This window comes from Terrapene carolina, unplaced genomic scaffold (assembly GCF_002925995.2).
Source record: "Terrapene carolina triunguis isolate 2854851 unplaced genomic scaffold, T_m_triunguis-2.0 Scaffold714, whole genome shotgun sequence".
NCBI lineage: Eukaryota > Metazoa > Chordata > Testudines > Emydidae > Terrapene > Terrapene triunguis.
This window is the reverse complement of record NW_020665065.1, coordinates 6,352,337-6,366,188: the sequence shown is the minus strand read 5'-3', so window position 1 is coordinate 6,366,188 and position 13,852 is coordinate 6,352,337. Positions and strand designations below refer to the sequence as shown.

Here is a 13,852-nt window from a genome sequence, read left to right as displayed (position 1 = left end):
GCTCCAACCTTGGCCCCCTTACTCCTGTCCGCATTCCCACCCTCCCAAGCCATGGCCCTGCTCCCAGTTCAGGGGGGAGAATGCGAACAGGGGTAAGGGGGAACACAACCCTCAAAAGTTTGGCAACCACTGGAATAATGCCATTTAAGCAGTTTTCTGGGTCCTGCTCACAATGATCTACTGTTAGTAACCCAGTACCTCTGTTTCACTTTGCGGGCAGAGTTTCGCTGACTGAGGCCAGGTCTACACTAACCCCCCAATTCGAACTAAGATACGCAACTTCAGCTACGTGAATAACGTAGCTGAAGTCGACGTACCTTAGTTCGAACTTACCGCGGTCCAGACGCGGCAGGCAGGCTCCCCCATCGACTCCACGTACTCCTCTCGCTGAGCAGGAGTACCGGAGTCTACAGCGAGCACTTCTGGGTTCGATTTATCGCGTCCAGACAAGACGCGATAAATCGAACCCAGAAGTTCGATTGCTTGCCACCGAACCAGCGGCGAAGTATAGACGTACCCTGACACTCAGCTGAACTACATTAAGTGAGCCGCAAAACAGGGAAACACTAACATTGGTGGCTGCTGTTTCTGCTTATTTTCTTCAATTTTACATTATAAGCTTATAATGTAGCTTTAAAAATAGGTTTTAAAACCCCTTGACTGTTGGTGAAAATGTGGTGCATGAAGAAATTTCATATATATCTGCTATTTGTGCCCTAAAATGGAAGTTTTGGAAACAAATATGCAAGCAAGTTAAAGTGTTACTGACTGTGATTTAGGGCTCTATTGTGATGACTCCCACAAGAAAACCAATGACACCTGAAACAAATAATGTACAGCCCCATGATTAGTGGCAGTCAGAAGTTATGTTGCAGTCACAGGAAGGAAGAAAGTTTGTCCAGTGACATCAGCTTAGCTTAAAAAATTAGAAATTATTGGTGACAAAAAAATTCAAATAACTCTTAGAAAACCTTTTAAAATTTGGTGGTTACTTTTCACTGATTTAATAGAAAAACATCCAGCAGTCAGGCCCACATTGTTGTGCTCATTTTTTGTTTACTAATTAATGACACACAGATAGCAATTACTAGACTTGCTTAGTTAATTTCTTTTGTATTATTTCCATTTGTTTTTTCAAAAATGAAAAAAAAAATCGAATAGAATTTAAAGCCAAAAATAATTAAGAGATGATAGAGACTTCTCTAATCCATCCCCCAGGCTAGTGTAAGACTGTTCCCTATAGAACATTTGCTAGTGTCCAACATGGTTTTAAAATTACTCAAATGATGAGGCTTTCAACACCTCTCTTAGAAAGACAAAAATATCTCCAGAACTGCCCATTTTGGCTTCTTAGATTGATAACTTGTCTATGCCCTCATACAGAAAGGCTAATATATTACTTATCCTCAGAAGTTTTAGGTTTCTAGCCATCTGTGACCAAGAAAAAGAGAAAGTGGACAACGTAAAGTTGTAAGCGCAAAAGTGCTTTGGGTGAGCATTTTTGTGGTCATGTTTTACCACTTACCAGCTGACTGTTCAGACACTTCCTCAGAATTGCTTCCCGTCTCCTCCTCCTCCTCCTCTTCCTCCTCCTCCTCTTCTTCTTCCTCTTCCTCCTCCTCCTCCTCTTCTGATTCTCCACTGCTAGATTCCTCCTCCTCTTCCTCTGAACCAGATCCAGATTCTGTCAGGGGATAAGCAGAGAATACACAAGTAACTAGGCGCACTCACATGTGAAGGATCTTCTCACAAATATGATTATTTCCTAGGGTAAAATCTGTGTATTTGATTGTGTGTAATTACCTCCTGACGAAGACTCTGCTGAGCTAGTTTTTCTCTCACTGTCACTGATGTCTTGCAAATCTGAAAGCAGGTCTCTTTCTTCTGTTTTCTCCTCTTTTACTGAGAAGCAAAAAAACAGACCAGTTTCTTTATCAAGTGCTGAACACACAAGAACCCTAGATTATTATCTTCTTTAATCCCTTGCCAAATATTTCAGTCATATCCAGCAGAATGTACCCGCCGGGCTATTGAATGTACTTGGTATAGTGTCACATACTGTTGAAATCAACAGTACATAACTTTAAGAACCGCAGTGCAGCAGGATCAACAGTGGAAGAGTTGAACTGTATTTCAGACTTTTTTTTTTTTTTTTTTTTGAAGTACACCGAGTTATTAATAAACCCCACTACATGAATTGTGAGGAATGCACAATTTGGTAATTAATTCTGTAATTAAAGTACCATTAGAGCACAATTTCACAAATACAAACACAAAAATCAACACCACTTCTGACTATTCACAGCAGCATGTACAGTGACTACACTCATTTTTCAGGTTTACAACAAAATAAAAACACAACTGAACTTTAACCAGAGGATATGGTTATTTCAATTCCTGAATATTTTCTGTTAATAATCAGCGCCTCTAAAAATGTGGAAACCCAAAGGGTTAATTTTATGGCTTGGGAGCCAAACTGAACTTTCCAAGCCAGAATATTACCTGAAGTGTTTTCTTTCTTGTACAGGATGAGAATCATAGTAATATTTAAACTATATTGCAGTTTCTGTAAAGTTGAATTAAGCTTAATAATATTCAATGGTTAGCTCCTTTCTCCTCTAAAAGTATTCAAGAGGATAATACAAATGGCGGCTTTTTAGTTTGGGAGGGAATTAAGATACAAATGTAAGAAAAGAGTCAGAGGTCATTCACAAACGTCAAGAGACTAAGGCATTCAAGCGTAGGCAACATTGTTATATAGCATAAGTAAAGTTGAAGTACATGTCATAGCACAGGCAACATTTTTAACCCTCAAGGTTAAGAACTATCACTGCAGAACTGTATTTATTTTGCAGCAGACATGGTACACGATTGCTGGGGAGATAAAATAGGCAAAAAAGTACTCTAATTTGGCACAAACATTGCAGTATTTTGGTATTGGTTATAGTTTCTACCAGCATAGGTTACAATGCCCTTCAATTCCTGCAGCAACTCTGGGAAGGGGACCATTCTGGTGAATACCATGAATGCATATCTGTCTGGTCTGCCCTTATACTTTTCAAAAAAGGGCCTTCTCTGCTTCTTGGTCACCTCTATAAGCATAACATCCTCCAATGTAAGGAATGCCTGAAGAGGTGCAGATGCAGTTACTAACCTGCATCCCCCGCCTCTGTCCCCAAAACCCTCTACACCATTTAAGTAATGGCACATACCACCAAACCATGCTGTCCAAACAAGAATAGTCTTCCACTCCTCAAAACATCCTTGAAGTAAAACACAGTTCATTGCAACAAGGTCCATAGGCACAGGGGAAATAAGGTGGAAAACGAGTTACCATCACAAGCCTCTCCCGCGACTAGGAAGAAACTATGAGGGTGGTCTTTCAAAGTAGATGGGGAAATATTTTATCATTGCTGCCAGAGAAACCGAACTAGGAACCACAACTGCATGTTAATTTTATCAGCCCCTTCTCCCCACTCCAGTTCCTTCAAGTGCCAGGCTTCTCAAGGATAGGACTATTATCAGCATCTGACTGCCTGGGTAACCTGAGGGGGAAGAAATGCAGGGCAAAAGAGGCAATGTTCAGAAACCTCTTGAGAGCCTCCTGGAAGAGATACCAGAAGAGGAGACCAAGCAGCTGCTTGGAGATGAACTTTTCTTGGAGCAGCTTCACACAGTGCAGCACCATTTCTGGCCTCAGGTAAGAAGCATCGTCCGGTGGGAAACATTCGACAAACCTGGGATGCCCAGCAGTGGCTACATAATTTTAGGATGACAAAGGCCACTTTCCTAGAGATTTGCACAGAGCTCATCCCAGAGCTGCAGCGCACCAACATGAGAGCTCCCTTAAGTGTTCAGTATTATGTGACCACTGCCACATGGATGCCTGCTATCCTTGCTTGCTACCAGCCAATAGCTGAGGTGCAACAGCTGACTTCCAAAGCAAAAGCCACCTGGCAGCAAGATCTCAAATACATCTCCATCTCCTTCTGCATATTTGTTGTTGTTGCATTGCGATGTGGAGCACAGTTCTGTTCATGCTGGCTGACAGCAATCTGAAAATAGGGCTGGCTCACAAAAAAAATAAAAATAAAAAGATGAATCATGGGATGGCAGGACTGGTCATGGAAATTTGTGAGTTTGACTTCACGTCCCAGAATTCCAGTTGCTTCCAGATGGCTTCTGCTATGTAACCCACAATGTGCTGCGAGAGAAGTCCCAGAATGCAACCCAGCAAGGCAAAGCACCATGGGATACCCTCCCAGAATGTGCACAATTACTATGAAGAAAAGTCCCTGCCATGTGGACGTAATGATTTAGACTGAAGTAGTAAACAGCTGGATGTTTGGACACAATTACGGTGAAATACCTATTATGCAACAGTCAATGGACCAAAGCTCAGTGGAAAATATACCCTGCAGTTAGACAAGGCATAATAAATGTTTAGTGAAATTAGTGAGCATTTCTCAAGACTTGTTATTACTAAAAAGGAAAGAATGATTGAATTTAACAGCATATTATATGGGGTCCCTGCAAACATCAGCAAATCATCCAGATAATAGTTTATTTGCCATTCCTCATTCATACTTTGGTACCATGCCACCATTTGTCTCTCCAATTGAGTGATACTTTCAAGAAAGTATCATGGAATTCCTTTTAGCAGCCAAAATAAAGCCCTCCCCCTCACACCTTTTTCCCCAGCAGGTCCTTTTAACTGTCATGCAATGGCATATTACCAAGCACAAACACTACCTGGCTTCCTGCCATCTCCTTGCTCAAGCTTCTCTCTTTGCTGTCGTAATGGGCTGCGACTCCAGGTTCTTATTTTTACTTTGTCTCCATAATCTTCCCTCACTGTTCTATGATGTGCAGAAACTAGTGAAAAAACAAAAACAAAAACACAAAAAGGCATTACATTTTCCTGCTACTAATTACAAAGGTTCTCCTCTTTCATGGCAAGCTGTCTGAGGCACCATTTTTATTTCTTTTTTAAAAGGAAAAGAACCCTAACTGCACCTCCAAAAAAAAAAAAAGAGAGACTTTGGTGATAAGCTAATGATCTGGATAAGGACTTACATTCCATTTTAAAATGGCACAGTAGCAGTAAAAAAAATTAATACATATTTGGGCTATATATACTGAGGCATCATAACTTAGGGTCAGAAGGTGCGAATCCCTCTCTTTACCACTCTCCGAGACCACATCTGCAGTATTACATTCATTTCAGAGCGCTCATTACCAAAACAAAGTAGACAAACTGGGGGAGATGCAGAAAAGAATTAAGAAGTTAAGAGGCAGGAGGGATTGATTCATGAGGAAACATCAAACACTAAATAAGGTGAAAATGGCTAAGCAATGACTAAGTTGGAAGACAGGATAATTGTCGATGAATACTCGAATGGTGTAAATATCAAGAAGAGAAAGGAATTGTTTAGCATGATGAAAGAGAATACAAGTAAGGAGTAACAGGGATGAAATTAAGAAATATTTTAGGCCAAATATTTGGAAAAAAATTCAGAAAGTGAGACCTACAGGACTATAGAATAACCTTCCAAAGAGAGTAATGAAAGATGTATAGTATTTTCCTTTCCATTGCCTTTCTATGACAGTCATACACCAATATTTGCAAAACTGTACTAATTTTTTCACTTTTCGGTAAAAAGGTTTATATGTTGATTCCCACATTCGTATAACCTGTTTTTCCATTATTTGGCCAAACTCCTTTCTGTAACTACATTCTTCCTGTACACATTCCCCCTGAAGTTTCAAGTGACTATGAATATATCCTCTTCACTTCTTGTCCTGAATTGCTCTGAGCTGTTCAAAAGCTGCCACATTTCACCCCATGGGTGGCTATGTTTCAGAGGCGGATGAAGTGATCCCTGTGCATTGTTTAAGTTTATAAAGAGTGTGTGGGAACTTGGGGACAGAAGGTGCCACATGAATTTAATATATTATTTCATGCAGAAGCTTCATAAGAAACGTAAAAAGTACAGTCCATCAACTGCAACCTCTAGAGAGATGAATTTAGGTAGATCAATCTTTGACCACCATAGTGGAATCTATATAGGTATTTTAATGCCATAGTTGCCATACTGTCTAGGCAATTCCTAATTTCTAGTTACTAGAGCACTTTATATTATTGAAATTGAAATATTTTGCAAAATTGAATTAACTATTTATTTAGTGTTTGCTTTCTGTATTTTATTCAATGTAAGCATTTAAGCTAGACTAATTTGTGTATAGTAAATTTCATTTACTTTTTCTCATGAAGTTTAAGAGAATGCTTAAAAAAAAGTTTCTGATTTTTTTCAAAATCTCAAAAACATTTCTATTAATGGGCACAGTATAAAAACCTAAAGAGAGAAACTACCTGACAATACCCCCTTTTAAGTATATCTGAAGCATGCAGATGTCAAAGCAGGTAAATGTCATTATCCTCATTTTTCAGGTTGGGAAACTGAGGTATAGAGATGAAGTGACTTTCCCAAGATCAGCTAGCAGGCTAGTAGCAGACCCAGGAACAGAATCCAGGTTCCCCCAAACTCAGGTCTAGTACTCTATCCACTATACCACAATGCCTCTCATCATACAGCTACCACACAATTTGGCATACATGGCAGTCTGCCTAAGAATGGACCAGGACTGAAACAGCAAGGGTGTTGCAGCTGAGGACTGAGATGCAGTGGCAAAGATGCACGTAAGGGACACTTGCATAACGTCTCCCTGCAATTTTCCTGGTTCTAGTCTCACTTTCAGAAGCACCAAATAGAGGGACATTGGAAAAGTTATTAAAATGCTTACTCTATACCGTTAGCAATGCTGCAATAGCCCAAGTTTGTATGCACGCTAAGCTAACCACTCTCTCTCACATTGGCAGCAGAAAGTTCCATACCATGTTGTTTAATTTCCTTAAGTTCTTAAACATTTTGTCTTTTGGCAGATCAAGATTCTTAAAAGGCTACAGTCCCCCTTAGTTTAGTACAAAGTGCAAATGAGAGACTAACAGCATGAGAACTGATTACAAAACAAGAGTCACAGTAAGGTAATACTGGCATCCAAGATAAAAAATAAATGGGGAGTGTCCTTATTTTCTCCGGTGCCTCGATCTAGGCACAAATCAAAAACACTTAATCCCTCATTTTAATCATTTGTTACCTAAATGTATGATGTAAGGGATGTAAAACATTCTGCAAACTGGAAACATTTCAGGTCCAGTTTGACCACTGTAAGTGGAAATCAATGACCCGTAAAAAGTTTATCTTGTACGTAAATAAAGAACAGGTAAGGATACAGTGTCTATTGAAAACTGACTAATGGCCTGCTTCAATACCAATAGGCCTGAGTTCCACAGTACAGAACAAGCTATACAAGCTCAAAGACCTTGCTTTCTTTATCCCCATGTGCGATTTTGTCCTCTTGTTCATGACTAATAAAGAAGCCAGACACTCACTCGCTCTCTTTTTTTTTTTTAAATAAAACCCTGGCATTGGCCTATATAAAAGAGGTGTTTGTTTTATCTAAATTCCACTGTTGTTCCATTTAACACCCCCTTTTACTGTTTACACTGAGCTAGTTACCTTCTCGTCTGGCCTCCCGTTCCTTGCGCCTTTCTTCAGCTCGCCTTTCCCGTTCTTTTAGTTCCCTTTGCTCTTTTTGTTGCTCTCGCATTTTTCTCTCCCGTTCTCGTTTTCGCTCAAGCTGCTCTAGACGATCCCTGGAAACATTCATTTGCCTATTTTATATAATTGAAGTCTGGGCTTTTGTTTTTGTAATCTAAACCTGTTACTATTGCAATAATAGACTACTAAGTTATTCAATTTCAGTGCCAACTAACAACAAAATTGTGATATCATTGTGTACTTGCCAATAGCACAAGCAGTCCTTTACAGAGGCAGACATTAATCTTTTAAAACAGATTTGCTCTAGTCTGCCTTTCTTTATCAGTTGGCACAGAGTGTTGGGACCACCTTAAAACAAGGTTCTGCAGTCTGTCGGAATTTAAATAAAAAATAAGTAGGCTTAAAAAGCTGTTTTTTTAAATAAGCCTTGGAAGCCCACTGTATTCTTCAGAACTGACTTGTTCACCAATCACTTATTACGGCACAACAGCAGCAAACAGAGTCTTTAGTGTTAGAAAGATATCCGGTAATGAAACCACTTCAAAAGGTGCTTATATGCAGGTGAGATCCCAGCCTCTTATTACACCGCATGTTCACTGGGGTAATGGCACTGATCTAACTGAATTTCTTTGGGTGTTGCAGAGTAAGGGTTGGATTTTTACCTCTCCCTCCTGGAATGCTCCCTAGCCATTTCCCTCCTCTTCTGCCTTTCCCATTCACGTCGAGCCTTATCCTGCTCTTCTCGATGTCTTTTCCTACGTTCATGCTCACGTTCCTTCTCTTTTACCCTGGCATGCTTCCCTAATAATAAAGATAAAAATAAATGCTAGATTGTTATAGTCAAGATGTTCCTATTCTTTAAAAGCAAAAGAACAAACCAGGGTAGAGTAAAGCACTAATTTTAAGGGCTTTGTGGTTCTGGTCTTAGTATGTACTAGCAAAATCCTGACCTAGAACTGTGTTGTAAATAAAATTAAATGATAATAAAAACTTGCATGTATCATACTCAATGTTAAAAATATAAAGTTTACCAACAACAGAAAAGCAAGGTTTATTATTATGTATTACTTTATAGTAACAGCATGTTAGGAGCTTTATGGATAGGTATAAAGACAAAGGGCTCAATCCTGCACCGCTGGAGTCCTTGGAAGTTTTAACATGGACTTCAAAGGCAGCAGGATCAGACTAAAAGGTCCCTGTCGCAAAGTGGTTTCCCTCCTCCAGGGTGAGTGGGGAACCAAACATACAAACACAAACCCCTTAACCAGATTAAATGTAACAGAAGAAATGAAGGAGTCAGACATAAAACTACTGAGCAAGAATTCCTATGAATTTCACATTTCTTTTTCAGAATGTTTTTCTCCATTTCCTCCACCCCAGCTCCCTAATCTCATCCACTTGTTATGTCTTCTCTAACTCTTTGGGGCAAGCAACTGACATTTACTATGGTTGTACAGTGCCTTGCACAATGTGCCCCAATCAGCTTGACCTCAAAGAGCTAGTGCAATATAAATGTTAAACAACAACAGCTACAATACCTCCTTCTGCTGAATGACTACGATGTCTACGTTTCTCTTTCCTCTTCTCATCTTTCCTGTGATGTGCTTTTTCCTTCCGTGACATTTGCTGTGGTGGTTTGATAGCCAAGGAATCATCCTCCTCTCCTCTAAAATGCAATTTATATGAATAAGCACAGGAAAGTAATAGGTAATTTATCATAAAAGTATGAATTGTTGCTCCTTTTCCACCCTTTATGAGAAGGAATAAGTATTTAATCTAATAATATTTAGCACTTCCATAGCACCTTTCATCTGAGGAGTTTGGAGCATGTTACCAAAATTAATAATCCCTTTCAACCTCTTGTGAGGTAGGGAGATATTATTAAATTGCTTTTAATAGATGGGTAAACTAAGATATACGAATCTCAGTGACTCAAGGTAAGTATCAAAAAGAACCCAGCAGACCTGCTTTAACCACAACACACAGAGAACATTTAGATTTTATTGCTTCTAAGGCAACGTCCACATCCAGAAGCATTATCTTCCTCTATTCTTACCTATCTTCCATAGAATCTTCTCTCCTGTAAGGTGAATTCCTGATTGTTATCTCCATACGGTGATCTCTCAGCTCCCCCTCTTCAAGGGAATCCCGCTTTGAATCCCGATCATCAGACTATGGTGGAAGGGGGAAGGAAGGGTAAAAACAAATTGCAGTTAATTTCTCTTGCAGTGAGCAGTATTTTTTTAAACTGATGTTTAACTCCACTGCTGGCAGTAAAGCCAAATGATCTATAGGACACTCAACAAAAATCAGTGGTTTATGAAATGTACAGATTTTAATTATAGCTATCACGCAGTCAGATGTAGTTAATATGTTGTAATATCTGAAGCAATATAAATTCAGTCTACTTGAGTAAAACTAACCTGCAAAAACTCAAAGACTATGCTAATTTATGGTAGTTTTTTAAAGACAAAACCTTTCAACAAATAATACAAACAAGTGATAATGACACCTATAACACCTTTTTAATTAGAATAAGCAAAAATTATTTAGGGCAAAAAAAAATTAATCATTTTATAAAGTGGGCCCAACATTTTTTCTGTTGCAATCAGGAACAGTTTTAAAAACAGGAGCACTATAAAATTTCAAAAAGGCCAAAATAGTCTAATTATACTGCAACTAAAGCTTCCAATTAACCAGGCTGATTTCTCAGACAGACTTTTCAACAACTGTGAAGCAAAGTAAAAGATCTAGTGTGTTACCAATCAGGTTTTAACAAAGCACAACATTTTGGTAAGCTTTGACACTTAGAGATAGTGCTCACCTGTTAAATATGGAAGTACAAAAGAACTTCATTGATAGTGATAGAGGAAGCCTTGTTCTAATGGAAAAATGAGGGGAAAAAAAATTAAACCTCCTCACTTTAATTAGAACTGTTTATTTACAAAGAGACAGCTTACATTTTTAATGCGTTTTATCTCTGCCTTCTCTTCTTGCTCCTTCCTTCGTTTTTTTTCCTGAAGAATTTCATCTAAAGTTTTCACTTTCCAAGAGTCCTTTTCATCACCCATTTGAGTCAGAACAAACTGAAACAGAACACCACATTAATGGAGGTAGATGTATTTGAAATATAATATATTCAATGCTATTGGTTACGTCAATGTTTTAGGTAAGTTTTAAATGAACTTTCGATATACAAATAAACATTTAAAAATTATGATGTGATGTGCCAAGTTTCACAGAACCTTATGTAAAGGGAAGTTAGTTAGCACTTGACTTAAGCTACACCAAAATAAGTTTGGTTTAAAATCAGAGTATTTACACCATTTGTGCAACAGTTTAATTAAATTGGTTTAAAAACCAACTTAAGTTAAATCAGTGCAACTTCTGCAATACTGCCTCATATCTTGCCAGTCACGATGATCCAAAGACACCTAAATGTGCTAGTCTTATGGCTTATTATTTTAGCGCTGTGAAAAGAGGTAATTTTCTGGGGTTGCACGATTATTTATGAAGGCTTTGAACCCCATCTGTCCTCGAGCTGCTGCTGCTCTGTCACCAGCACAGTCCTTCCACTGCAGTTCATATGCCACATTTTCGATAGAGCAGAGTTTTTTGCCATTCTGCCTTTTTCAAAATGAATTTGATGGTAGTGAATAAGGCTGCCGCTAGACTGATAACTCTAGTTTTCTATTCATCCAACACTACAGACATAGCAAGGACATCCCCTAATTACATCCCTTGGGTTTGACCAGAAAACATATATTTTAATTAAAAGGATAATTCTGTCTCTTCAGTCCCATTAAATGCTTGGCCTCTTTGCTGAGACTGTCAACAAATATGTCAGTACCAGCAGTGGGCACATCTCTACAAAGAGCTGGACTAAGACCCACTAATCAATTTCATTTAGGTAACATAATGGCCATCAAATAGTAGCAACAAATCTTGATCCTTTTCAACCTGTTTTTATTCCTACTTCATACTAGTCTCATTTGCTGCATATATTAAGCATCAGGTACTAAGTGAACAAGATCCTGTCTGAACCACAACTTTTAAAATGTATTAAAGTAATTAGTAAGGACAGCAACCACAGTACAAATTTAAAAATATATATTTTATAACCATGGTCAAACCCTCCTAGGCAGGCGGTCTTCAGCTAAACATGGCTTACTTTAAAAATGATTCAATCACAGTATAGGCACACCTTTACATAGTTTCAAATGTGTATTTCAATTTTCAGAGGCACACACGGGTAAAAGTTAGTTTCATATTTAAAGTCCCACTAGTAGAAGTGGCTGAAATAGTCACAAACATTCAGAAGTGAGCCTTTTGGGAATTTGTTGCAAAGCTGTGCACGTTTTTGCATCCATGTCTGTCACCACAGAATATGCACAAAATATTTTTTCCCCCAAGAGGGGTGTGTGAAAATAGGCCAGATGAAGCTAGAAAATGTCAAAATATTTTCTGCCTCTTCAAACAGCCCTCATTAGGAATCCTGGTATATTATACCACCTTGGGCTCTGATATCCAACCCACAATTAATCTGAATGGGTCACAGACAAAAATGAGACTCTGAATGAAGACATCCTGGTTTAGCATGTTGTTTATTAAACTGTACTATATTCAAATACTTTTCAAATGTGGGTCATTTTGAAGTAAGGCAGCAAGGGCTTCCAAGAAAAAGAAAGAAGAGAGGTCTCTGCAGGTTGCCTGGGAAGAAATGACTTATACTGTATATAATGACTTTGCAGGGGTGGTAAGGAACAAGGACAATCTTTTCCTCCTTTGTAAAAGGGTAGTGGAAACAACATTACAAGCACTTCATGCTATGATTCTCTTGTGGGATGAGCTGCTTCAGGCCTTGCCTACATAGGAAAATGTTACTGGTTGTAACACACCTGTTCCTCCACATGGACCCTCTTATTTCAATATAAGTGTGTCTGTTTTGGTTTAGTTTGTCACTGAGGAAGGAGTTTAAGCTATACCAAAGAAACTGGAATAAGCGTGTCCACATAGGAGGTCGTAGCCATATGACTATATCTATTTAAATTCACACCTTAGGTTACACCAAAAGACTTTCCCATATAAATAAAGCCTCAGTGCTTGGCCTTCCATGCATGCTGCCCTCCTGCCATTTGTTGCCTCTTTCTTGAAAAGAATGATTTTATACTATGCATTAAGAGTGCCTCACTATGTACTATGTGTAGCATACTAAATTCACACACAAGAAGCAACAGTGTGTAGGCACTGCAAACCCTATTGCCATCTGAATCCTCCTGGCCTCACTTCCTCAGTGGCAGGATACTCCCAGGTGTGTCTTATTAAGTTCTGCTGGACCCTAGACTCCCAGCCAGTCAGGACTAAGAGCCACAAATCAACCGCAACTATGTTTCAGATACCCCTTCGTGGAGGCGTCTGGGGACTTCCCAAGCAATTTCCTAATACACAGGGACATGGTTTGATCAATTCTGAGTGCGACACCAGGGTCCCCCGTCTCTCCCCCCACTCCTGTGCAGATTTACCCCACAACGCAGCACTCTCAGCCTATCACCTCATGCTCCCAACTGTGTCACTCCTTGGCTCACCCCTGCCCCCATCAGCCTCGTCCCCCTCTCCAGTTCCCCAAGCTCCTCTACCTCACCGCTCCCATCCAGCCTCACCCCCTTCACCGGTCCCCAATCTCCACCTCTCCCCTCTCCCCTCAGGCACCCCAACATTAAGCCCCCCGGCGAGAGCCTCCAAGACCCACTTGCCCCCACAGGCTCCCCCTCCTCACGCCAGTCCTTGGGCCCCCGACACCCTCCTCCCACCCGGCGCCCCACTCCACAGCGAGCCCCGCTACTAACATAGGGCCCACACCGGGGAAGCGACTAGCAGAAAACTTACCGCCCGCCGCCGGAGACTAAGGAGAGAGGCTGCAGCGCCAGCCAGCGCGGGACAAACGCGTCACTTCCGCTCTCCGGCGCATCCTGATGACGTACTGGCGTGACCGTGGTGCAGTGGGCCTGGCCATCAGCCTACGCTGCGCGCATGCGGCCAAGCTGAGGGTGCGTGGCAGCGAGGCAGCCTCTAGGCCCGGAGGCGCTGAGCGATGCCCACACGTCAGACGCGAGGCCCCGCCTCCCGCCTAGGCGGGCTCGGGTGACCTCCCGCGGCTGCAGCGGAGCCTACCGGGACCGGAGACCGGCGGGAGGTGACTCCAGGAGGCGCAGGGCTGTTTGTTACGAGCG

The 13,852-nt window shown here is 40.5% G+C and overlaps 1 protein-coding gene across 8 annotated transcripts in view; it reads right to left on the bottom strand.

The window, feature by feature from the left end:
• LOC112107811 (cyclin-dependent kinase 11B) overlaps nt 1–13,595 on the bottom strand; it is a 31,867-nt gene extending 18,272 nt beyond the window's left edge. For 3 of the 8 annotated variants that reach the window (XM_026659958.2, XM_029913531.1, XM_029913530.1), the window contains exons 1-9: nt 13,509–13,595; nt 10,583–10,708; nt 9,679–9,794; nt 9,161–9,288; nt 8,285–8,423; nt 7,581–7,735; nt 4,753–4,875; nt 1,804–1,902; nt 1,526–1,684 (exon numbers count right to left, since the gene is read on the bottom strand). In XM_026659958.2, coding sequence (XP_026515743.1) covers nt 1,526–1,684; nt 1,804–1,902; nt 4,753–4,875; nt 7,581–7,735; nt 8,285–8,423; nt 9,161–9,288; nt 9,679–9,794; nt 10,583–10,693 — 1,030 coding nt within the window. In that variant the 5' untranslated portion in view covers nt 10,694–10,708; nt 13,509–13,595. Of the gene's footprint in view, nt 1–1,525; nt 1,685–1,803; nt 1,903–4,752; nt 4,876–7,580; nt 7,736–8,284; nt 8,424–9,160; nt 9,289–9,678; nt 9,795–10,446; nt 10,504–10,582; nt 10,709–13,508 lie in introns of those variants that run through there. The other 5 variants (XM_029913532.1, XM_029913533.1, XM_029913534.1 and 2 more) reach the window with 4 other exon arrangements.
• Between the last annotated feature and the right edge of the window lie 257 nt (nt 13,596–13,852).